Source organism: Gekko japonicus, unplaced genomic scaffold (genome assembly GCF_001447785.1).
Source record: "Gekko japonicus isolate JY-2015 unplaced genomic scaffold, Gekko_japonicus_V1.1 scaffold106, whole genome shotgun sequence".
Classification (NCBI taxonomy): Eukaryota; Metazoa; Chordata; class Lepidosauria; order Squamata; family Gekkonidae; genus Gekko; species Gekko japonicus.
Window position 1 is genome coordinate 935176 of NW_015170890.1, and position 27057 is coordinate 962232.

A 27057-nucleotide genomic window follows, 5' to 3' on the forward strand; every position below is an offset into this window, starting at 1 on the left:
GCTACCTGCCAATCTGCAGCAGGGGATGAAGAATGGAAGGGAGAGACATGGGGTGCCAAGAAAACCTACCATGTGTCTTCTCAGCCCAAACCCCCTGCTGGTAATCCATAAGTGGAGCAAGAAGTGGAGCAAGGAGGAGGGGATCAAGGAGCTTAAAGAAGTGTGACAGCTATTCTATCAATTCAGAACAGCTGGGCAGGAGAATAGCTGGTCAAAGGGCTTCCCAGGGGTCTCTGCATAATCTTTACTATGCAAACTGGACCTTGCAGTCTCTTGGTCTCATTGGTAAGCATTTCCAATCAGTTTGAGACATTGTTTTGCTTTTTTCATTCAAGAAATATGCCTTGTTATGCTTGGCATGATATCAGATCTTTGCTACAGTCTTCCTCAACAAATGCATTGCTAGAATAATTATAAGGGAGAAATGCACGCATGCATCCATGCAAAAAAGCCCCAAACAACCAAAACAAAACCTTCAAAAAAACAATAGATATGTATTACCTCTTCTGATGTGAATACCACCAGTCGTGGCATCCCTGAAAGCCCCTTTTCCTTTATGTCGGGACAATACTTGTATCTCGCCAAGTTCATAGCATACATATTGGAAACAGAGCCACCTGGGGGGGGGGAAGCCCACATATAATACACTATTAATACTTCAGGTTTTCAAAATGCAGCCATAAAGGTACTCAATGTTTTGACTCAAAAGTCTATACTACATAGCACAACAATAGGAAAGGAACACTTGGAAAAAATATTTGATTCAAGTTGCTGCTACACTCAATAACTATTTGGAAGGAAGTATTCATAAGTAAGGCTTTCTGCAAACTAAGAACATAAAGAACATGTCTGAACTTTTGATTACCTTGAGTGTTCAATAGTATCGTTATTGGAAAAGTTTTGCAAGCATATGTGCACATGCAACACACACAAACCTTCCAATGTATAAACACAATGAAGGGTTTGTTGTTAAGTTGGGCAAAGTACTTCCATAAAGCATAACAGGACCTGACCTGGATAGCCCAGGCTAGCCCAATCCGATCAGATCTCGGAAGCTAACCAGGGCCAGCCCTGGCTAGTATTTGGAAGGGAGACCTCCAAGGGATACCAAGGTCGTGAAGCAGAGGCAGGCAACCGCAAAGTACCTCTGACTGCCTCTTCCTTTGAAAACCCTACAGGGTCACCATAAGACAGCTGTGTCTTGACAGCATTTTCCACCACCAAGGCACAACAGAGACTCTGCAGACATGACAAAGGGGCCAGTACTGCATCAACTAAGGTTTTGCTCCGATACATATTATTGGTATGTGTAGTGAGAAATCATCTTAAACTAAAATGGAATGTTAAAAACACATTCTTACCTGGATTAAATATGCCATCACCTTCTTCCCACCCTATAAATTCAATCATTTTTTTTAGGACTGCTTCTTCCACTAACAAAAACACTGGAGATACTTCATAGGTATACCTGAATGAATGGGAAATAAAAGGCAACCATCTGAACAGCGTTTTGACAAAGTGCATTGAGGGGAACAGAATGAAAGGAAAGCAGAGTAGGCAGCATAAAATGGCTCTATAAATAAGAGGAATCTAACAATGTTGTGGTTGCATGATGGATCATAGACACTATCCCGGATAGCTGCAGGCTAGTCCCACAATTTATAATAAACTTGGGGGGGGGAGATAAAGGGAGTTCTGGGGGGATCTAGGGAGTGACTTGGCAGGATATATGCAATGGGACCCAAGGCCTGAATTTCTCCATCAGGTCCCCAGAAATTTTCAGGGGTCCCAAATACTCAAGGACCCACACAACAAAGGGTCTTTCACATGATCAATTTAAGAGTGCTCCACATATCAGCCTTTACATCAGTCCTATGAATCCAGAAAATCGATTGCTATTTTGGCATAGGGTTGCCAAATGTTTTTTGGCCGGGAGCGGGGCCTCTTTGTTTTCCCCTCAAATGGCGTGGCCCCGCCCCCAGCGTGTGACGTCACTTCCGCGGGAGCGGAAATCGGGGCTTGAAAGCGGGGGGAATTCCGCCCCCCGGGGGCATTTGGCAGCCCTATTTTGGCACCATGACCTGGCCATGTTTAGAAAAGGCTTTGCAAGCCTTTTGATGCTGTGACTTCCCCAAAGGTATTAGCCACTCAATGGCATGATGACATGCCTGCCAGTTATGCTTCTCAGGCTTCCGTACATTGGATTGTATGCACAGATATTCAATAGGAAAAGCCCCTTAGCAGCTGGAGCAGAAAGCAGTGATTCCATTCACCTATTATACACAGAGAGAAAGCTGGCACAAAAACTATCAATCAGCTGGGCCAATATTTATTGAAATAAAGAAGAAAAAGAAATCAAAGACATTTTATTAACACAAAACATTAATGACAAATCAGGTTTGAGACAAGAAGGTTCCCTCTGCATCTTTACCTAAGTGCCCATAGAGAGTATTTATTAGGGAAAGGCAAGCTAAAACTTCTTTGACGTCTGAAAAATTTGCAGCAGCATCCACATTAATTTAGATGTTAACCTAAAGGAAATAGGATGTGCCACAGTGAAATAGCAATCCAGACTCCATGCATTGATTAAAAAAACAAAATGCACTTACACGCTTGGATTTAATGCTTCTGTAATGAAACGCGCCACTAAAGAGTAGTAATCAATACCAGCATACAACTGATTAAAAAATCTTGGATGATCTGTAAATTCAAGAAAATGAGACAGAGTTCCAGTTAATGGAAGTGGTATGTGAAAAGCATACGCAGATCGTCTCTGCAGTTTTAACGCCAGGAAAGAGATGCATAAGTTAATCAGTATGGTTTCATAATCAGAACGTTGGACTAGGACTGAAGAGACCTTGGTTCAAATCCACAATCAACACCAATGACGATGAGATGCGCGGTCCCAGCAAGGCAAATAATGGCTCCATAGGGCTGTTTCAAATCAGAAAAATGGCACAGAGGGAAAACGATCTCCCTCTGAGCCACAGTCCTATGTGCTTGGACACACACATGCAATGATTCCTAAACTCAGTTCTCAAGTGTATGGAGCCCAATACTAGGGTTGCCAGCCCTCAAGTCCAGGTGGGGGTTCCCCCGCTCCTGGGGGCTCCAATCCACCACCAGCCAGCTGGCCAGTGGGAAAGCCCCACCCCAAGCCCCGCCCCCAAGAGCAGCCACCACTTTCCCTCCCCTCCAGCGGAGATTTAAAGGGCTTCATGCTGAACGATTTAAAGGGCCCTCCAGCTGATCGGCAGGCCACGTTCTCCCCACAGATCAGCTGAAGCCCTTTAAATCTCTAGAGTAGGTGAGGGAGATGGGTGGCTGTGGGTGGCTGAAGCTTGGGGGTGGAGTTTGGGGGCATTCCCCCCCACACCCCTGGAATGCCCCCAAATCCCCCCACCAGAGCAATGAGGGGATCTGGCAACCCTACCCAAGACAGATCAGGACCACAGCATTGAGGGAAGGAGTTAACCACTTAACTTTCCCCCATCACACTCTGAAGAATCACCTTTTCAGGCCAAGAAAACAGTGGGGAGGAGGGTTATCCTCACCCTGAACTAGACCCTTGTGCACCTGAGAGCAGAATTTTAAAAATCCCTGGGAGCGCCTGACATAAAATCGCCAGTTGAACTCTGTTTTAGCCCTCATCTGAATTGGGCCATCATGCAACTGAGAACTGGGCTTGGAAAAAATCCATGTAATTTCCCAACACATAACTGCCAGTAAAAGTCTGTTTTGGTCCTAAATAACATGAGATGGATGCTCTCAGATGCAACACAATTATGCTCAGATTTAGGCAACTCCGTTAACATGTAAAAAAAAAGTCTTCCTATGAACTTGGCTACGTGTTATTCTGACTACTTTTATCCTCCTCTCTCGATGTTGAGGTTCACCCTTCCAGTTATAAAAGCTGTGTGGGACAGGGGCTGTAGTCAGTAGGGGAACTGGGTGAGATTGAGCCCAACTCATGGACGGTAAACTGGGAATCCCACCATACTCTGGCCTGATTCACATAATGAATCTCACTTCACATGAAGGCTGGGGGCATCCACAGTGTCCAGGAGTGGTCCCAGACTCCCTGCTCCCCACCAGCACTGCAACCAATGTGGCTATGGAAGGCCTCTTGGCTGGCTCTTCCACCTTGGCCAATGCCATAGAGAGCAGTGTGACCCTCTCCCGGCTGGACCTCAACACCATGACCCAGGCAGCCTCCAACAGTATCACTGTGGCCTGCAGAGCACCTGGCCTCTCACCCAGGGGCACCGGACAGCTCTGCAGCCTCAGTGCTGTCTGGGCTCCTTGCTGGGGCCTTTACCCCGGCAACAATGGTGCTGCTGCCAGGATGGGTCCACCAAGGATCAGGGCCAGAAGAGGAGGCCAAATGGCAAGGCCCTAGCTGCCAGCAAAGATGTGGTGGCCCAGCCCAGGAGCAACACCAGGGACTGCTGACTTCTGTGGCTGGGAAGAAGGGCCAACTTTGGCGCAGCCGGCCCTGAGTCCAGAGGCGATGTGTCCAGCCCAGGCCCGGACCACCCATTGACGGAATTAGGCACCCACCTAGAGTGGGCCCCCTGGAACAGGGCGCCAGTTGGCCTGCCTATTGCTGCCCTGCCCCTTGCCTCGCCACCCTGCTCCTCTGCTCCTCCGCTCACCCCTGTGCTGTGCTCCAGCCTCCTCCTCGGTCGGAGGGCACTGTGCTGGCCTGCCTGCCGCCCCTCCCCTCCCTTCCCCTCCCCACCGGCAGAGAGAGGAAGGTGGGAAAGCAGCGGGAAGTCCACCGTTGCCGCTGCCTGAGGTGCCCAATTGTCACTTCCCTGCTGCTTGGGCAGCAGCTTAGCCTGCCTGACTGACAGAGGGGCAGCCAGAGGCTGGGAGGCGGCGGCAGCGGCGGCGGACTTGCCGACCTGAGAAGGTGCACGGGCAGCAGCAGCCATGTGGTGGCTTTCCCTCGCTCTGTTTGGCGCTTGCAGATGGGAGGAACTGGGGCAGGCCAGGATTTCCCCTTCACTCACTTTTGCACTCAGTCACACTCAGAGTGCTGTGTGGTGGGGATGCCCCCTCCCTGACCCTTCTCGGCTCAGAGATTACCAGTAACTTTGCATGGGGCGACACTGCCAGGGAATCTGCAGCATTGTAAGGGTTAAACGGTGCGAGCTGCTTCCTGGAGAGGCTGGAGAGGCTGGGGGGCAGAAAAGTCCGGTTTCAGATCGGCAACAGGAGACAAAAAGCTTTTCAGCCGGATTCCTAGCAGGGTTATTCTCAAGTAAGTCATGGGGGAAAATAAGTCAGTCGTACTGGAAGAAGAGGAGATTAGATTTATATACCCCGCCCTTCACTCGAAGTCTCAGAGTGGCTTACAAACTCCTGAGCTGTGACTGAGTCAGGAAAGCTGCCACAAATTTTGTGAGCCTTTCAGGTGCTGCTGGACTCTTGCTCTTTTCTCCCCTTACACTCCGCCATGACAGCTTCGCTCATCCGAGCATCAGGGACTCCTGCAGCCCCCCCCCCCGCCAATGGGCAGAATCAGCAACTCCCCATCCAGGGGTGCCTTGGTGGCCCCCACCTTGTGCAACAGCCTGACTGAGGTCAGGAAGGCTCCCAGCTTTCCGCAATAGGGTAGGCACTGTACAGAAGAATTCACAAAGTCACTTGGAGAAATTATCTGGGACTGTGGTCTATATGAATGTGTATTTGTTGTTGTTGCTGTCAAGTCACAGCTGACTAGGGTTTTCAAGGCCAGAGACATTCAGAGGTGGTTTGCCATTGCCTGCCTCTGCATCATGAGCCTGGTATTCTTTGGAGGTCTCCCATCCAAATATTAGCCAGGGCTGACTATGCATCCCTTCCAAAATCTGCCAAGAACAGGCTAGTCTGGGCTATCCAGGTTAGGGTGTTACTTCTCCAGAGGTACCTGTGCTAAAACTTGCTCTATCTGGAAGTTTTCTGTGCCTTGGGGGGAAAATGCCTATTCAAAAGGAGAAATGTCGCAGGTAAATTATGTAAATCTTAAATTAGGTAAAGCTGGTAAATTTTTCTCCAGACTTTTTTTCTTTTAGACTGAAGAGGGGGGGGGGAATTCCAGAGACATAGGAGGTTATATCTGAAAAAGTGGGGTCTTCAAGCCCACGGAAGTTGATGCTGGAATAAAATCTTGTTGGTCCCACAACTTTGTCTCTAACTGGGAAAAGAGATAAAACAGGATTTTCCTAGCATTCCCAGAATTTTGTATTTCCTTGATAGGGTTTGTCTCAAACAGCTGCCTGTCATAGAGACAGAAATTAATTAGGGAAGTCCTTATAATCACTTCCCCCCTGTGGCAGGAAAAGCTTTCATTGTCGCAGTATATCTCAATGCAAGGGAATTTCCCTTGTAGGAGTTTCAGTGCCCCCCCCTTGTGCTTTTTAACAGCATCGTGTCAGAGGGAGAAATTAATCAGCAGATGCTTTCCTTATGACTTCATCTCTGTGTTGGGGAAATCATTTTTCATTCTTCCTAAAATGCATTTATGTTTGAAAATTGGTGGGCGGGGGTGGGGGGCGCCAGAAGGTAGCCTTGCCTAGTGTGCAAAAAAACCTGGAGCCGGCCTTGGTCCAGCCTGACAAGGCAGACCCATAGTGGTGGGGGCCTGCTCTTGCCCATCTCCCTGCCTGACCAATGGCACAAGGGAGGAGAGGGAGAAGTCAGCTCTCAAGTCTGGCGTGGGAGGAAAGGGAAGACACTGGCCCAACAAGCCTTCTGGGGCTGATAGGAAAGGGGGGCAGGGAAAGGAAGGGCTAGGAAGCCTGCTATCTTAAATGCAGACTCCCACAAGGACTGAGGAAGATTGAGAGGATGAGGAGAAACAACAAGGTGGTGCAAATCCTTTCCTCCTCCATTCTGAGGTTTGGGAAGTCTGCCTCGGTCACCCTACAAGATGGGTGAGGGCAAGACATCTGCGCTGGAGACAAGGGAGCCTCGCACACAGACTGACTGTAACTCACAGACCGTTGCTATATCTAGACAGGCCATATATTCTCATCCGGTTGGACTTAGTGGCTTGGATCCAGCAATGTGCAAGCAAAAATATAAACAGACTTAATACAGTTCCACCTGAGCAAGATCTCATACAACACTAAGTGATGGATTTTTGCATTAAGTAAATAGTTCCTTAGTGCCTTTTCTCCTTATATATTATAGTGCCCAGAAACTGGTTGTGCAAGATTTTGTGCAGGAAAAATGCAGATGGGAATACAATAAATCTGACTTAATACAAACGGCTAACACAGTTTTTTCCCTTGTGCCTCTGCTTGCGCAAGACCTCTAGTGCAAGTGAAGGTTTTGTGCTGGATCCAACCCAACAGAACACAGTTTGTCAAGGTGTCATCTTTGTGCTCAAACATTAAAAATAAGAACTACCATCCCATCCAACTGCTTGAAGGAACTTCATAAAATCAAAGGAAAGAAAACAATCGATACAGGGAAAAGATTCATACTGGTTTTGACGCTGAATCGTATAACATCCTGGCAAAGCTGTAAGAGTCTCTGATGGGTCTCTCCAGTGTCTTTCAAATCAAGATCAAGTAGTGCTTTTAGTTTTTCAGGAGGCTGCCATTCACACACCTAGTTATGAAAGAAAAAAAATCAGTTATGAAATGTTGGATTAAGAGGAAAATATTGATGATGACAAAGCCTAAATCACCAAGAAATTATAGGTTTTGCAATATTCCCTGTAAAATAAATGGGAAAATAACTTTTAATACTGATCTAAATAAAAGTAGTTCAGGTAACTTTTAACATCGCAGATCCTTCCAAAACGTTCCAGCATAAATTGCTTTGATTTGTCATTTTAGTTCAATGGATATGAAACACAGTATTCAAACTGAGGATTCTGAATTCACACTTTATGATTTTGCATTCCTTTTCAAATTATTCAGAAGTGACTGCACCATTATACATACAAACAACAAGGCCTAGAATGGATTAAACGTCTTCAAACACTGATATCCTATGAAACACGTTTTTCTTGGGAGCAGGTCTACTGAGAAGTAAGACCTGTGGCTTGCACCCAGGAAAGCCTCCTTAAGATTGTGTCTACATGCACAACCATAAATTATCAAATCATATTTTAAAAGCCCTGTTTTGTTGGAGGAAGACCACATGAGAAGCAAAATATTTATGTTTAGTACAATAAAATGGAAGCATAGAGTTTACTGCTAATTATATATATATATATATATTATATTGCAACTGAGATTTCTACCTTTTCTGTTACATCAGCAGCTTTCTTAATCACCTCCTCCATGATTATCTTACTGGCCTCCTCCACAAATTTTTCTCCTGCTTTGGAATCTGCTACTGGGCCATTTAAAATTACACCATCCACTAAGATCGCATTCTTCTTTCTCTGCAGTGTTTCCCGTTCATTAACAGTTTCAGCTGTAAATGAGTAAGCAAAAATGCAATAAGATACAACACTATTGTGCTCTGATATTTTTGCCTGTTAAAAAAATAAAACAACAGGTAATCTCGCCCATGAGCATCATACCCCATGCTCTTGTACTAGCTACCTTTTATAACCCCTGCCTGGCGGGGAAAGGAGCAGGATAAAAATCAAATAAATGAGTAATAAAATAATTTCCCAGTCACTAAGACTTTATAGCTGCGCAAAACATTCTTCAAGAAAGTGCTTTTTCCCAATCCTCCTGCAACCAGAGGATCTACAGCTGTCAATTCTATTGCGCCTTCAATAGTTAATAGTTTACTAGGAACAACTATTGTGGCAAAACACTCTAGGAAAATATTACTCTCACACAACAGAGATGCTACATGTGGGACTGATGTTTGGACTATTCCCTCAGCTGTGTGATAGCTGTACATTAAACAAATCTCTCAAATGGCCACCCTAGGATTGTACTTTCTATTCACTAAGAAACTCTCTCTCGGACTTACCCCAAGGAAACAATTGTTTCTCCTATATATTAAAAAGTAAAGAAAGGATGCTGCTGGTGGTGGTGGTGATGTGTGAAAGGATCCTGCTGGTATGTGTGAGTGTATGCATGACTGTAGTGTTGAAGAGTAGTTTAGTTGAGCTCAGACAGATACTGAACCTTAGCACCAATTCTCAAGTGGAATCACAGTGTAAGAAATGAAATGAATAAAGACTTCTGTCAGGTACTCTTTAAAGTATTGCTTTAAAATTGCATTGTTGGAAATCAATTAATGATTAGGGCTTATTATAAAGTTGACACAGGGGAGTTGCGAGAATGGGGAACATGGCTTAACTACCGGCCTGCAAAACAACCCATAAACGGATGCCTTGCAAAATGTTAGCTTAGGAAAAAGGGGAAGTGGCCATACACGAAGAAAGATTTCAAAGCTCTAAAACCTTAAGACCCCTAGCTTACCTTCTTTTCCTATTCTTGCCCCTCTGACAAAGTCTTAGAGGGACATTTGCTTTGTATTGAAATTAAGAAAGTATTGTTTATGAATGCTTGAAAATGAATGCTTAAGCTGGCTTGCTTGCAAAGCAGAAGTACAGTCAGATTATTGTCAATTGTTAAAACAGAGGCAGGGAAGAACCTGCAATTTGGGAGATGGGAAGGGAGGCTACTTAGGAGAGTGATTAACAATGAAAGAAAAGATTAAACAAGCAGGGGCTATGCAGAGGAACCATTGTACTTAATTCTATGTATCTTTATATGCTTTTATTTTTCTTGAATGCATGAAAGCTGACCAGCCTAAAATAAGGAACTTGGCATTTGGCTCTGTCAAACAAGTCTGTTGAAAAGATGATGGCCCAAGACAGGCCTGCTGAAATAGGACATCTTGCGGTCTAAAAGTCCCTGCTTTAAGAGAAGACCTGTCTCAAGATACTTGTGGTGGGCCGTTGTGGGTTAGGAAGAAAGGTTAGGAAAGAGTAGAGAAAGTTAATACCATGTTTGGCATAAAGGAATTGTGCCCTTTTCTGGGAAGAAGGGGTTTGTCTCAAGAAAAAGAAGAAGTTACTAGGCGGTCAGTGATTGGAAGTTGTAACTCCTGACTCTCAGTTCTGGGAGGGGGAGAGGGTGTTTCTTATTTTCCATACCACTTCTGTTAAGTATGACACTTAACTCGGAGGATCAGCTCAACAAGTGATTTCAGCTTTATTTCAGTGATAACAGCATGAAGGCTCAGCCTTGTAGGTGCTAGACCAGCTAGGCAACTTCCATAGGCAAAACGGCAACTTATATACAATTCTGGCTGAGATAGCCACACCTACAATGTTTCCCGACAACCAATCACATTAGGTATGTTACATCCAATCACAATCGATACATAACGTCCAATCAAACCCATTCCCTCCAGAATACACACCATTGGTCAGTATTTACAATCCGCATAATGAGCTATGGTAGCTCAAGCTTTTACCATTATGTCTCTCAAGACATAACAACTCCTCCCCCCTTAGATGGCATCACACTGATAGTCTGAAAGATAGGGAGGGGCCCGTCGGGTTCGTTGGGACCTGCGAAGTGTGGGGGCTTCGTCAGGACTGGGGACTGGCCCAGGGTCAGCGCCTGGCATTGCAGGGCCACCTGGCTCGGTAGGGTCGGAGAGTGCAGGGGTCTGCCCTGACTCTGGTTCTAGTCGAGAACCAGCAGCACTCACCTCGTCCGGAGGCAAGTGGGACTGCTCCCAAGGCTCGGGAACCACTCCAGACTCGAACTCATGACTCGCAGGAGCCCATCGTTGTCTGAGTTGATCTATGTGGCGGCGTACACTGCGATCATCTGGTAGCCGGACCACATACATTCGTGAGCCCAGTCGGTCGGTGACTTTGGCTGGAAGCCACCTGTGACCTTCAGCGTAGTTTCTGCTGAACACTAAGTCCCCGGGCTGGAACTCTCTTACAGGCTCTGGAGTTTCAGCCTCCTTCTCTCTGCTGACATCTAAGTCAGGATGCAAACTATCAAGTAATGTGGTTAGTTTGCGCTTCATGAGAAGCTCGGCTGGGCTTCTCCCTGTGGCGGAGTTGGGCGTGATGTGCTGCCTCAATAAAAACTCAGCCACTCTGTAGTCCCAGTCATCGACTGGCAGCCTGGCGAGAGATTCTTTCGCCGTTCGCACCATGAGCTCGGCCTGGCCGTTTGAGGCCGGGTGGAATGGTGCCGTTGTGACATGTCAGATGCCGTAGCCCTCTAGGAAGTCTGCAAATTCCCTAGAGGTAAGTTGAGGGCCGTTGTCCGACACCAGCACTTCAGGTAGCCCATGGGTGGTGAACAAGTGGCGCAAGGCCTTTATTAAGTTCGCTGACGTTGTGCTCCGCATGGGGACTACCTCGAGCCATTTCGAGTGTGCATCCACCACCACCAATAGCATTTGCCCATGTACTGGGCCCGCAAAGTCAACATGTAGCCTTGACCAAGGCTTTTCAGCTCTCTCCATTGCTAAAGGTGGGGCGTGTGTTGGTTCAGGACAAGACTGTTGGCAGGTGTAGCAGCCTCGAACCCTTTCTTCAATGTCCGCATCCAGCCCTGGCCACCATAAGTACCCTCTGGCCAGTGCCTTCATATGGACAATCCCTGGGTGACCTGAATGCAGGGACTCCAACACCCTCCCCCGCAAGTTTGGAGGAATTACCACCCTATTTCCCCAGAGAATGCACCCCTTAGAGATCGAGAGTTCAGTTTGCCGCATTTTGTATGCCTTAAACTCCGGTTAAAACACGGTGCTCGGCCCTCGTGCTAACACAGAGTCCTTTTTCGTTGCGGTAGCAACTTCCCCGGACCACAGTGGAGACTGAGGAAGTTCGTCAAGAAGACACACATCTGCCGTTGGCGCCGAAGAAGGATCAGCAGTCTCTGGTAGGGGACATCGACTTAGAGCGTCGGCGTGGCCGATAGCTTTCCCAGGCCTGTGCTCCAAGTCGTACTCGTAGGCCGACAAGCAGAGCATCCAGCGTAGCATACGAGGGGAAATAATGTTCAGGGTCGGGCGGTCAGGAGCGAAAATGCCCAAGAGGGGCTTGTGATCAGTCACGATTAGGAACCTGCGCCCATACACAAAATTGTGAAACTTCTTCATGGCAGCAATGATGGCCAAACCTTCTTTGTCAATCTGGGCATAATTTTTTTCAGCCCCAGACAATGACCTGGAATAGTAGGCCATGGGCGCCTCAGATCCATCGGCCATACGATGGCTTAACACTGCCCCAATACCATAAGGCGACGCATCGGCCGCTAGAACCAACATTTTACTTTCATCAAAATGTGTTAGTACTGCATCGGACGTGAGGAGAGCTTTTACATTTCGGAAAGCGGCCTCCTGCCGCTGGCCCCATACCCATTTGGCACCTTTATTCAGCAGTTGGTGGAGTGGCTGTGCCACAGACGCTTTGTGGGGAATAAATGAGTGATAAAAATTAAGTAGTCCTAAGAAGGACTGTAGCTCTTTTCGTGACTGTGGTCTGGGGGCATTGTGTATTGCCGACACCTTTGATTTCGTTGGGTGCACCCCGTGTTCGTCAATTTGGAAACCAAGGAATTCGACACTTGGAACCCCTATAGCACACTTTGACCTTTTAAGTCTCAACCCTGCATTTTTGAAACGTTCCAGAACGGCCCTGACCCGTTCAAGTAGCTCCTTATCATCTGCCCCCGCAATAAGTATGTCATCCACCAATAGCTGCTGATATGCTTGCGCGAGGTCTAATTTAGCGAACACTTCCCCCCCTCCCTAATGAGGCAAACACGTGAGAGATAACAGGTACAGGGTACGAATGTTGTTGCAACGCTTTGTTAAGTGTACATTTATAGTCAGTACAAATTCTAATGGAGCCATCTGATTTTACAGGAGTGACAATTGGCGTTTCCCATTTGCTGCTGGGAACGGGCTCCAGAACCTTCTACTCGATGAGTTTGTCTAACTCGGCCTCTATCTTTGGCCGTAACGATATTGGCACCTTCTTGTATTTGAGGCGAATAGGCCTTACCAGGGGGTCTAAATCAAAGGAAACCAGGGGACCTGTGTAGGTTCCTAACCCTTTTGCAAAAACTTGAGGGAACTCGTCATACACACATTTCCATTTATCATCGCATACCATATTATTAACTCCGGCAACAGATATTCCCGACGGTTCGAACCAATCTAGCCCCAATAAACTCCCCCTGTTCCCCTCGGCAACAATCAAAGACAGGGATGCACAAAATCCCTTAAATCGAACCTCAAATTCCGCTTCCCTTGCAAGCGGTATCCAGCGCCCCTGAAAATCGGCAAGTTGGGTGTCGGTTGTCAGGAGACGTCTGCGGCTTCTCGTGGGGAACAGGCAATCGAGGGTCTGCATTGAGATCATGGTCCGGGCCGACTCGGAATCAACCTCGAAGTCGCAAGGCACTCCATCCAGGAACAGAGTGACGATGATTTTCTGTCGGCTACCTCCTCCTGTCGTCAGGACTGTTGAGGAGCAGAACTTGCGGCTGGCCGATGACCTGGATGATCCGGAGAGTTTGTGGGCGGCTTGTCCGGTCGCGTTGACTTTGTCTCGAAACTTGCGGGGAGGTTTCCTCGCTGTCGGCGGTGACCTTGCCTTTGCTTTACACACCCGGGCGATGTGCCCGCACTTTCCGCAAGCACGGCAGATCAATTCTTTGGCCCAACAGGTGTCGCGCTCGTGCTTCCCGCCACAGCCTAGGCACGGCCGTTGCTGCGCAGGTTTCGTTGCGGTCCGCTGTGGGCGGTTGGAGTGAGCTTCTCTGACGTCATCCACGTCCTCCGCGGCCTCATCCCCGGTTGGTTGGTGATGAATGCGTGGTTCTGCCGGACCGGGGCGTTGTTGCACCTCCCTTGTTGACTTCTCCGCTGCTTCTGCAGCAACGGCTGCCTCAAAAGCATCTTTGAACGTGAGGGCCTTGCGAGCAAACAGGCGCTGTTGCAGCTGCACGTCTTAGGCCGCACACTACGCGGTCACATAACGCCTTCTCCAGGTTTTCAAAATTGCAGGGGCTTGCCGCCTTCCGAAGCGCCGCCACGAACTCAGCCACAGATTCTCGAGGTCCCTGCCGTCGCTCATAGAAAGCGTGTCGTGAAGCGATCTCAGACGGTTGAGGCGAGAAATGGGCTTTCAACTTCTCAGTCAACGTCGCATATGGCACGGTATTGATGTTGGCAGGTGTAACCAATGAGCGGGCGATGTCAAACACCTCTTTCCCGCAGGAACACAGCAAGGCTGCTCGCTTCTTCGCTGCATCTGTCACTTGGCAGTTCTCCAGGAAAAACTCAAACCGTGTCAGGTATGAGTCCCAATCTTCCGATAGGTTGTTCCGAATAGCGGGGCTGCCTACCCGCTATATCCCATCCTCGTCGCCAGATGTTAAGTACGACACTTAACTCGGAGGAACAGTTCAACAAGTGATTTCAGCTTTATTTCAGTGATAACAGCATGAAGGCTCAGCCTTGTAGGTGCTAGACCAGCTAGACAACTTCCATAGGCAAAATGGCAACTTATATACAATTCTGGCTGAGATAGCCACACCTACAATGTTTCACAACAACCAATCACATTAGGTATGTTACATCCAATCACAATCGATACATAACGTCCAATCAAACCCATTCCCTCCAGAATACACACCATTGGTCAGTATTTACAATCCGCATAATGAGCTATGGTAGCTCAAGCTTTTACCATTATGTCTCTCAAGACATAACAACTTCGGGACAGGATAAATATCTGCCACATAACCCAATTCGGTGTGTGTTCTCAGTGCTCTCTAAGCAGTGGGACGCACCCTGCTTGCAAGCTGTATCCAATAAAAACCTGCTTCATCGAAGGAGACCTGTCTTGAGAAGTTATTATTGGTGAGCGCAAATTGAGAGTGTGACTCTCTCTAAGGAAATCTGAAATACTAAAAAGAGAATACCACCTTCCATATTTACAGTCTGAAAAGCACATGCCTGTAAATCCTATTAACTTCAGAGAGGATTAACATGGAATTCCGTTTAATGAAGAGAGAGGCTAGAACTGAATCTGAGCCCAGTCACAGTGCACAGATGTGTATGTGGGGGGAGGGCACTGGGTCTGTGGTCGTTGGCTCTTTCCATACAGTCAAAGTCCTGTATGCACAAGGGCATACACATACACTAACATCTGTAGGTCCTGAGACCCTGGAGAGCCACTGCCAAGAGAAAATACTGGCCTTGATGTGATCTTAGTCAGCATTCCTGTTCATATGTTACAATGAGCACATGTACATTCTGCATGTACATACATATGGCCACTTTGTAAGAAAGAGAAAATGCACATACTTTAAAAATAAAACTAGAGACCAAGTACCTGGATAAATGTGGGATTTAAATTACACATTCACACTGTACACGCTTTGACTATTATTCAGCTCATGTCTTAAGAAAAACCAAGTGTCCAAAGAAAAATCAAGGGTACACTGTACATGCATTATAAGAGTGTTCACTGTAGGACAGAAATGGGACCAGCAGGGGAAATTCTCCTCTCTAAACAGATGCCTCTGTATGCATTTTGACCACTAGCAAAGTTACCCATGCATTTGTTACTTTGCTACTGGAAGTTTCAGTAGTTCATCTGCCATGGAGAATGCCTTTCAAGGGACACATGACACAAATCCTCAAGCATCTTTACAGGTTATGAAAGTTAAGAAGCTGTTTGTGAACAATAAAGTCCTGAACAGATTAAATGCCACACACCAAAGAGACAATCCACTCTCCTATGCTCCAACACCAACACCACCCAAATCAGTGAAAAGCACAGACATGCACCAAGTTCAAACAGTAAAAGTTACACAGAGAAGCAATCTCCTCAGGTTGCCCCTTTCCTGAATTCTTTCCAAATTCCAAACATTTTAGAGAAGCTTTGTAATTTTTAAAGTTAAACTTAGCTCTCACAGGCAGGGCTAAATTAGAAAGGAGTACACAGTAAATATGGGGTGACAAGAGTTTCTGGACTTTAAGCAGCCAGAATTTTAGCAGGTTCAGCTTGTTATGCCAAGATGAGGGCATCTGGCAACCTTATATGCATTATCTTATATACTGAGAGCTTTACTGCATTTACATTTCTGCTTTCCATACCAAATCTTTGCAAAAAAAAAGAGCAGGCTTATCCATTTTCAGCTATAGCTTTATAGTCCTATTATGCTATATACTATCTGAAGTGCAGTACAATTTGTAAAATAAGGAGCTTTTCCAAAGGCAAATCTGGGTTGTCACTCTGTTTTCCAAGTTGCCACTGAAGTCAAAAAGTTGTTTAAATTCTGGAATTTTCAAAGGTTTAGGAAATCTTAATTTTCTAAATGCTCCGCTTGTGGGTTTATTTTTATTTATTTTTTAAATTACAGCTGCAACTAAATGACAGGAAACATCATATCCTGAAGCCAACAAAGGGATTTCAGACTGTACAATCACACAGTAAAGTAGAAAATCTAGAAAATGTGCATGGTTCGGCAGCATGTGCTCTATGTGATTCTAGCATAAAGGTCCTGCACTCAACATTAGTGATTGGCTACTGACCTGATCCAATGATTGCCTAGTGGCCTGATCCAAAGCTGGGTAAAAAAACTGTGGAGCCTATAGCTGAAATCCTGGGTGGTGCAATAATCAGAATGTGACTATGAGAGGAGACCCAGATTCGAATCACAATTCTGCTATGAAGAGCTCACTGGTCTTTAAGCATGTCCTGGCTCACAGAGCTTTCTTCAGGGTAAAAGGGTGAAGGAGAACTATGCACCCTGCTTGGAGCTCCTGGAGGAAGGGTGGAACAACAATAAATAAACCTTTGAGCACCAAGGTCCAAAGTCTCACTGCAGCAAGACATACTAATGTTACCATCATTTTTTAACCAGCAGTTGAACTATCTGGTTTTATCTTTTTTAGAAGTTCAGTCTGCTTCTAGCCAGAGGACTGTTTTATGTGTACTATTTTAGGCTGCTCTATTTTCTTTATTTCTTAAAATACATATATCCCACCTTCCCCTGGGGCTCAAAGCAGATTACAAAACACAATGAAAAAGTCACAACTTAAAACATACAAAATAAAAACTCAAATAACCCTCCTTGCCCCCCAAATGCACGTGGAATGCTGTTTTATGATCTGGTTATTTTTTAAATTATGAATGGCTTATGCTGATTTTATCATGTTTTGCTCAAACAAAAGATACAATGGTACCTTCCTTTCTTTTAATGGTCAACCCATCTGACCAAAAGGTCTCAAGTCAGGGCACACTAGATTATTCCTATACAATTGTAACTTCAACAATCAAAGGCATTTTGGGTGCTTTTGCAGCAATACATCTGTACAGCCAGGGCACCAATAAGGCAAATGAAGATATTTATATTCCTGATGTTCGAGAGATTTTTTATTTTGAATAAGGCTCAAAAGCCATGAAGAGATGGAATGTGAGGAGGGCTATAACCCACATCCTTGACCCTCCTAACTGCCACCTTCCGCCAAAGTTTCCTGTGTACCTTCTCAACCAATCTTAGCCTCAATGACTAATTAAAAGTTCTTGAGAAAAAGAAATGGAAATAAGTATGAAAATCCCATAATTTTATTCTATGTAATTGTTAAATACTGGGTTCTGGATGCATTACAGTGGCCCCTGTCACACGGGCAGGAAACTGCAGAGGAGAAGTGTGGCTGTGTGCCCCGGGGCAAACTAACATGCAGTAATGCGATCAGACCTACTGTGGAGGTTCTGTGGAGGTACTGTGGAGCTTCCGTGGGTAGGGAGAGGTGCCGATCACAACACACGCCTGCGCGCAATGAAGAAGCGCACGGTGCGGCGAACTGGTTTTCTTTTTTTGTGTACACTACGAATGCGCATGCTCCGTTGGGTGCGTGTGCGCATCCACGGAGACTTGGGGGGAAAAAACCCTTTTCCGCAAGGGGACATGTGCGGGCGCCGGATGCCACCAGAAACGCGATCAGACGCCCGCCCTTGCCCCGCAGTTTCTGGAAACTAGTACCTCCAAGGTACTAGTTTTTTGCTGCGCTTTTTCGGCAGGAAGCCTCAGTTGTGCCACGGAAGCGCTACGCTTCCCAGATGTGCTGGTGAGATCGTGACCGGAAACTCCGCTTGTCTTCCGTATCTCTTGCGTGGCTAATGTTGCGTGTGACCGCAGCCAGTGATCTGCTCTAGTTTATTCAGTGATTTCAGCACACTACAAGGACACCCAGCAGGGTTTGAGCCCTGCTTATAAAGCATGCAAACACCACACCCCACACACACACACTCCCAAGGATAGGCTATTTACATTACACTACTTATCTATAGGTTAGTTCCAGGATCCTGGTCAGCTATTGTTCTTGGGGAGCAAGCTCATCCAATTCAAGGTTCACCTTCAGGGCTGGCTCAGGCTCAATACATAACAGTAATCTTATGTACAATGCAGAAATCTCCATGAAGATGCCTGTACATAGTACTGGAATATCTAAACCACAGAAAGCTCAAATGCAGAAGCTTTTTATTAACCATCCTGCATAAGATTTTTTTTCCAAAATCCAAACCAGTTATACAAATACACCATTCTCAAGGTACATGACAAGCAGCATAGATGATCAGATAGTCAATTGTGCTGCCAATAAGGAGAATTGCCCATATTGCCCACAGCCACTGCAGGAAGCATCCTCCAGATTTGTCAGCTGTGTGAAAGTGGCATCAACTGGTACAAGCTGAAGCACCTACACATCTGGATTACAGGGATGTGATGCTCTGAACTAGCAATGTTTGTTTCCATCTAGAACTACTTACCATCTAAAACCAGTGCTCTGATGATGATGAGAACCAGACAGATTAAATTCAGCACACTGAGAATGTGGGGCAAGGGGATCCAAGCAGCAACTGACCTCTCATGATTGTGTATACATTTACTGCACCACTGAGTTGTAAAACTGGGCTTTTTGCTAAAACTCTTGCCAAACTCTGCCTGATCTGCTCAGCTCACACTCTCAGTACACCAGAACAGTCATATGTGACTGCCCTGCAGAATATGCATAGTAAGACTTAAATTGCACATGCATTATAAAGTGCAAGATGGTTGGCATGTGACCCTAAATGGACCTTCCTTATCAGAAACCCACAAGCACATTAAAAACTGCCTGATCTTCACCGGTCAGAAATCTGATGTGCATGCATATAAAAATGTCTTCTTGTTTTTCACACACACACACCAACAGTGGGAGACAGTTGAAATGCACTTTTAAGTGCCACTGTACGAATTTGGTCTAAGTGCATCTTAGGACAAGCACAGATTTCTGGAACATGCCTCTGAGCTCGTAGCAGCATTTAATATCACCCAATGGAAGTGCTCTAAATCTGAGCTTATGGATTATTGATGGCACAAAATAGCTTACAGAAAAGGCCTGAATCAGCTTTCATGCAAGGCAACAGGACCCATAATGCTGGTATGTCATTTGAAATCAATGGCATGAGATGGGGTGTCCAGTACTACTTTATCAACATCAGTATGAGTGAGTCAGAGAGAGAGAGAGAGAGAGAGAGAGAGAGAGAGAGAGAGAGAGAGAGAGAGACTTGTGTTCTACAAAAAGATTATGTGGTCTGTTTAGGAGTGAAAACAGAATACGTTACCACAGGAAGCTTTACTGACTTGTTATAGAACAGGCTACACGTCACTATAAAAGACCAAACTCTGCAAAATTTTCTCAAATAAGGATGCATGGCAATCCAATGCAAAAAAAAAAAAATGTAACAAATCAATAAGCACAATGGTACTGCCACTTCTCAAATCCAGACTCTCAACTTGTCTCAAAACATTTTCATCTAGCAACACTTATTAGTCCTTGTAACAGTCGAAATAGACCAAGCAGAACTCCTGCTGTACCAAATTAAATTTTAAAGGCAAGCCATAATGATTTTACACCCCTATAAGGGATATTGCTTCATTGCCATCATGCTGTGAATCATGTTTTTAAAAAAATAAACCCATGCTCTATATTATATCATTCTTTACGGATGACGGAGAATTCACTTTTCCTACTGATTTTATGTAACCATCCCCCTGTGAATATGGGCTCTACAGAAATAATGGTCAGTCCAGATATGGAGTAAACATGATTCTCTGTAGCAAAACCATTTGCTAAAGGCACAAATGCAAAAGCAAGATGAACATTGTGTTGATTAGGCGCTTAAGTTGTCTCTCTGTGGTTAGAATACTGTCAGATACAAAGAGTGAAAGTTCAGAAATTGCACCTCCAACAGTACTTTCTGTACTCCATTACTCCAGGATTCAGGTTAAGAGAAGGATCCCAGCCAACAGAAAGCAAGGACTTCATACTAAGGGCTCAAAGGGGCATTACAATTTCTTCCATGTTTACTTTCAATGACTCCCCCCCCCTTTTGCTAATGCAGCCCCAGGGATTGCTTTGTCCAGGAAGAGAGGGAAACTTCAGCCTTTTCTCTCCCCACCATTTTCTCGGGGTGGGGAACAGCTCCTACACAAACATGCTACTTTTACTTCTGCTAGGAAAAACTTGGGACTTAGGGGTTTCTGTGGGGAGATATTTGGCCACTCATTCGGCTGGGCCGAACCGAATGCACATCCCTAGTTCACTTCTGAGGTGAGTTTTCTAACTAAGAGGAAAGGGTTAATGTTTCCTTTTCTTCCCCACGTCATTCTTCTTCTGCTTGATAAAGCATTCTTGGAGACTGCACAGTCAAGCCTTAAGCTTTGTCCTGATGTGCTAGCTTTCCAGGGCTGGGAAGAAGGAGAAGTTTTGCTTTTTAAACAAAAAAAAAAAATTCAAATTCACTGGCTAGTGATTGTAGAGTCCAGAAAGGACAGCCTCGTGTCCTATTGGTGTATAGCTGAATTAGCCTGAATTTCCCATTGGTGTGGAGGAGTCACCAAATTCAAGATCCAGCAGTGCACTTTATAAGTGTATTAAATATAGCTCTACCCTAAGTTCATAAACTTGGATTTGAGCCAACTGAAAATGTGGGAAACACTTCCAGATACTGATTCATACAAGCACCATGCTTGTAAGAAATGCTATTTTCTTCAGATCTTGCTGACTGTCTGCTCAACCAAGCAGCTCTTCATCGTAAACAGAAAGAAGCTCTGCATCTACATAGTTGTATGGTGTACAAACCAGCAGCCTCTTTGTGGCGAACAACTGACTTGTACATTGTTTGTTTTTCAATGGCTTGCATTTTAATACTGCTATTTTTAATCATAAGCCACTTCAAGCAGCACTTTGAAGAGGTGGTATAGAAATATTCTAATAAATAAATAAATAAATAAATAATGGAGTTGTTTGCAACCAAACTCCCAGGAAGCCACTGGGACCCACACAGTATCCACTTGACCAGACTAGCAGCTGGGTTCTGATCAGGAACTCCATTCACCTGCACTAGATTACATTAGCTGCCTTCTATTACCATATGGGAGCTGCGGTGGCTCAAGTGGTTAAGACACTGAACTGAAGGATGTGGAAAGTCAGTAGTTCAGCAGTTCGAGACCCGAGTGCCGCATGACAGAGTGAGCTCCCGTCTCTAGTTCCAGCTCCTGCCAACCTAGCAGTTCGAAAGCAAGAAATTGCAAGTAGATAAATAGGTACCGCTTCGGTGGGAAGGTAACAGCGTTCTGTGCGCCTTGGTGTTTAGTCATGCCGGCCACATGACCACGGAAACGTCTTCGGACAGCGCTGGCTCTTCGGCTTTGAAACGGAGATGAGCACCGCAACCCTAGAGTCGGATTCGACTGGCTTTCGATCAAGGGAACCTTTACCTTTTATTACCATATGGGGTCCTAGCCAACACAAGCAGAAACTGGCAAGGCAGCTGAGGAATGCTTTAACCACGTGGACATGCCAATTTCTCAAACACAGGCCTGGGCTCAAAAATCAGTATATAAACCATGGCAATCTCCAGTAGCCCAGAAAAAGGATTTTATTTTTAAAACTGTGGCCAGGATCCAAAGCGCCCCAAAGCACTTATACATGTATAAGGGGAAAGGGTATTCTGTTGATCTCCGCTTTCCGTCCATTTCTAATGCCTTATGGGACACAACTGCATAAAGTCTCTGCCCCCTCAGAGGGCATAGGTATAGCACTAATAGCGCATAGCTGTGTCCTTGTACTACTCAATTTACAGACTACCACCAATCATGGTTGTTCCCAGCCACCACAATGCACCACTGGGGGGGGGGCACCCAGCAGGCAGATCAGGAAATGAATACTTTGCCATTTAAGCTGGAAAGGGGCATGTGTTACTCTAGTTCAATATTTCTATCCCTGAGTTCATTCCTACACTCTGCAACCAAACCCTGTTCTAAGCTTCAAGTTCACGTCAGTAGGCATGGCCACTGATAACTCCTCATAAAGCCGTGCACACCCATTTTGTAAACATGTTTTGGAGCCAAAAAACAGCAGATTTTTTTTTTTCGGTGCGCCACCAACTTAAGCAGCCATCCTCACTACCCATATAGGAGGGAATCTTTTCCAGAATTCGTCTGTAGGAAGAAATGACTGAAAAGCCCCTACACTCTTTAAAGCAGGGATCCCTAACATTTTTGGAATTCTGAAACAGAATGGTGGGTGCGGCTACTGTGGGAGGCAGAGCCACACACATGCCCAGAGGAAGTCCAAGTGCAGGGGGAAAGAGGTGAAATTTTAAAAATACAGTGGGGGGAAATGAGTGAGAGAATAAAGCCAACACTGTGGTGGCAGCTGCCACCAAAGCAACTTTATTTTAATCCGCACAGCAAGTCAGCTCTCCAATGGCTGACCAGAAGCCATGCTGGGCAAGAGCCCCACCTGGCCCCACCCAATTTCTGCAAACAGGGAAGGGGGTAGGCAGGCACCCTGGCTCCCGTGGGGACCACACTAGGGACTCCAGATTCCAGAGCTATTTCTTACTTTGAGAATATTTTCTCTCTGGTGACCCAGTTTGGGGCATAACCCACAGTCGATGGAAGACTTAGTGATCAGACGCAGTGCTCCAAACTATATATTTATAAAGCTAAAAGATTAAAGCTTATGGGAAAGAAAGTGGCGCACAGCCATCCTCTCAATAATTATATGCACTGGAGCGCTCTGCTTCTGGTCCATAAAATCTCTTCTAGCAATCCAGTAGTGACAAAATTGCTGTGCAAGGGATGAAATTGGAGGGGATCTAAGGCAAATGTGCAAGAGGGGCTGAAGTGCTGGTGTGACAAGGACAGATTAAGTGGTATGTGTTTAGAGAGAGAGGGTGCTAAATTGCTGGGAGGAACACATTTACCAGATATCTGAGGGCAGCATACACATGTATACTCTGAATGTTATACGTACTCTGTAAACGACATGTGTATCAAAATACAAACATCCAGGATGATTTTAGTGCTACATTTCATTGGGCCTGAAAGGGACAGAAACTGAAAGTCAGTACCCTAACAGTACAACGCTGATTGACATATGAACCTATCCAATCATGACAGCCATTTTCAGGGCCTTATTTCAGGTGGCCCAATGAATGGGACCACAACTGCAGAATTCCCTCCCCGTGGAGATTTGTCTGTCCCCTTCTATCAGTAAAGGTAAAGGTTCCCTTGCTCGAAAGCCAGTCGAATCCGACTCTAGGGTTGCGGTGCTCATCTCCGTTTCAAGGCCGAAGAGCCAGCGCTGTCCGAAGACATTTCCATGGTCATGTGGCCGGCATGACTAAACACCAAGGCACACGGAACGCTGTTACCTTCCCACTGAAGTGGTACCTATTTATCTACTTGCAATTTCTTGCTTTCGAACTGCTAGGTTGGCAGGAGCTGGAACTAGAGATGGGAGCTCACTCCGTCATGTGGCACACTCGGGTCTCGAACTGCTGAACTACTGACCTTCCACATCCTGCAGTTCAGCATCTTAACCACTTGAGCCACCGCAGTAGGTGAGCACCTTCAGTAGGTGAAGGCTTTTCTGCTTTATTTAGCATTCTCACTGGCCTTTCTTTCCCACTTTAAAAGCTTAATTTATCAATTTTATTGTATGCCACCTTTGAGACTCTAAGTTGGATGGAGAGGAGGCTTAAAAACATTTTAAATAAATCAATAAAATCCTAATCAAATCCTTCTAACCCATTGGCTTCATAGACTTTGAAGGATGCAGCTCTGCTTAGGATGGCACTATAATGGTTTCTTTAAACAAAACAGGAATTACTGCAATTTTTAATTCCACTTTTCCTCTCCATCACATACCTGTGATTTGAATGTAGCCCCTGTAAGAAGAGCTCTGTAAGCTCTTGGAGGATTAGCTACATTAGGGGTGTGTCGCCTAATATGCAAAGGAGTCCCTGCTACAATAAGAGCCCTGAATGTTGGTATAATATTATCCAGGTATGGCCTGGATAGCCCAAGATAGCCTAGGGTTGCCAGCCTACAGGTGAGGCAGAGATCTCCCGCTTTTACAACTGATCTCCAGATGACAGAGATCAGAGGAAGAAGAAGAGCTCAGATTTATACCCTGCCCTTCACTACCCGAAGGAGTCTCAGAGCGGCTTACAATCCCCTTCCCTTCCCCTTCCCACAACAGAACCTTGTGAGGTAGGTAGGGCTGAGAGAGCTCTTTCGAGAACTGTCCTTGAGAGAACAGCTCTGAAAGAACTTATGACTGACCCAAGGTCACACCAGCAGCTGCATGTGGAGGAGTGGGGAATCAAACCCAGTTCTCCCAGATTAGAGTCCACGCTCTTAACCACTACACCAAACTGGCTCTCCTGGAGAAAATGGCTGCTTTGAATGGTGGACTCTATGGCATTGTACCATGCTGAGGCCCCTCCCCCCCAGATCCCACCCTCTCCCGGATCCACCCCCAAAGTCTCCAGGTATTTTCCCACCCAGACCTGGCAACCCTAGGCTAGCCTGATCCCGTTAGATCTTGAAAGCTAAGCAGGGTCAGCCCTGGTTGGCACTTGGATGGGAAACCACTGAGAGATCATGGATGCTGCTCAGAGGCAGGCAGTAGCAAACCACCTCTGAACATCTCTTGCCTTGAAAACCCTACAAGGTCACCATAAACTGGCTGTAACTTGATAGAAAAAGAAAAAAACTATTAGAAGGGTCATGTTTCCATCAGAATTTCTCAGCACTAGAAAATTCTTAGGCAGACATTTAACAATATTTGCAAAAGTCTATAGGTACAAAACTGTGTAAACTGTCATTTTAACATTGTTTTAATTGTATTATTATTACTAATTGTGTTATTATTATTAATTGTACTGTATTAATTGATGTAAACCACCCTGACCCTGTTTACGGGGAGGATGGTATTTAAAATAAATAAATAAAACTGCTTAAAAGCATCTTGAAAAGAAGACAGATTCAGGTGGGTAGCCATGTTGATTTGAAGCAACAGAACAAAATTTGATCCCAGGCTTTATCCAATCCAAACAAATGGTGACCATATACACTAAACTTGTTATTCCTGCTTGGCCCTTGCATCTGTTAAACATCATTATGTTGTTTGCTAATCTGCCTATATGTATCTTCAATGTATCTGAAGAACTGTGCCTGCACACAAAAACTTATACCTTGAATAAAACTCTGTTGGTCCTAAAGGTGCCACGTGACTGGACTCAAATTTTTATCGTGAAAAGAAGTTCCCTTCTATGTCCACTCAAAGTTCTAAAACTAAGCGATTATAATTCTTTAACTGACCATAGCAGGAAGGACATTTTAAAGATTGCAAATAAAAAGGAAGGAGACACAAAGAATTTTAATTGATAATGTATTTTAATCATTATTTTATTTTATTTGGGATGTAAGCTAATAATTTCCAATTCAGGGGATGAAAGCTCCTGCAATTATTTCATTTCTTTTTACTACAAATGTACAAGATTTCTGGGCTAGTAGAAAACTTCTAAATACTGATGTAAGGATTAATCATAATGACTAGCATTTGCAATCCCTACATATTACATTGCTGCAAATATTCAAAACATGCCTACAAATGTACATTACATGAGTTATTTGCTGTTGATAGCAGTGACACAAGGATTTCAACATCGGTTCATCCTGAGTTTTGGAAAAACAGAAGTCTAGTATATTTCTTTCAGAACAATAAATGAAAGCAGAATCTCATCTTCTTGAAGTCTTTCCTGCCATAGACGTGCGGAAGAGTGCTTTTGGGTGAATTTGCTGATGGAGAGCTTTTCAGAGTTGATCATTATTTAAGCAAGCTTCCTTATGGCATACAAGGGGCAAGAGCAATTTTAACCAGCTAATCCACTGTGTGGTAGATCCATACCTACATCATTCCCATATGAAACACTGCAAAAGACTCCCAGATTCCAGAGAATCGAGAGCAGCAATAATAATTCATCTGAACATGAAATCTCGTTCTCTTTTTTCAAATAGTTAGAGCTGAACTGTAGGAATTGTTGCTCTATGGGATCAGAATCTTATGATCTCACTGAACCATACCCGGTTTCCCCGAAAATAAGACCTACCCCAAAAATAAGCCCTAGCAGGATTTCTATGTATTTGTGGTATAAGCCCTAGTGTGTCTTCTTGAGAAAAAATAAATATAAGACAGTGTCTTATTTTCGGGGAAACACGGTACATGCATTTTCACAATGCACCATCAAACACCTGTCAGCCTTTCCCTTTTAGAAATCTAGAAAAAGAGCCAATCTACAGAAATACCAATATGGTAAGATAAACAACAGTTTTTGCCAAGATTATTCTATTGTCCCTCTTACTATGCAGAGTTTAAATAAATGTTGATCAGTCTTTAAATATCCATTAAATGATGAAATTTCATGCCTGTCATGCTTCACAGCTCTCACAAATTGTGACACAGAAGCTGCTCAAAGAAAAACTGAAAATGCTGGTCAGCTTAGTTGTATCAATAGGGAGAGCCAGTTTGGTGTAGTGGTTAAGTGTGTGGACTCTAACCTGGGAGAACCGGGTTTGATTCCCCACTCCTCCACTTGCACCTGCTGATGTGACCTTGGGTCAGTCCCAAGCTCTGGCACAGCTGTCCTTGAAAAAGAGCAGTTTGTGTCAGGAGCTCTCTCAGCCCCACCCACCTCACAGGGTGTCTGTTGTGGGGAGGGGAAGGGAAAGGAGTTTGTAAGCCGCTCTG

At 45.2% G+C, this 27057-nt stretch overlaps 1 protein-coding gene across 1 annotated transcript in view; it reads right to left on the bottom strand.

Annotated features, from left to right (window-relative positions):
* The window catches only part of GADL1 (glutamate decarboxylase like 1), a 126512-nt gene that overhangs the window by 86765 nt on the left and 12690 nt on the right, over positions 1–27057 (bottom strand). Inside the window, exons 2-6 of the mRNA XM_015418396.1 lie at positions 8243–8418; positions 7476–7602; positions 2610–2700; positions 1362–1468; positions 502–617 (exon numbers count right to left, since the gene is read on the bottom strand). Coding sequence (XP_015273882.1) covers positions 502–617; positions 1362–1468; positions 2610–2700; positions 7476–7602; positions 8243–8418 — 617 coding nt within the window. The remainder of the gene's footprint in view (positions 1–501; positions 618–1361; positions 1469–2609; positions 2701–7475; positions 7603–8242; positions 8419–27057) is intronic.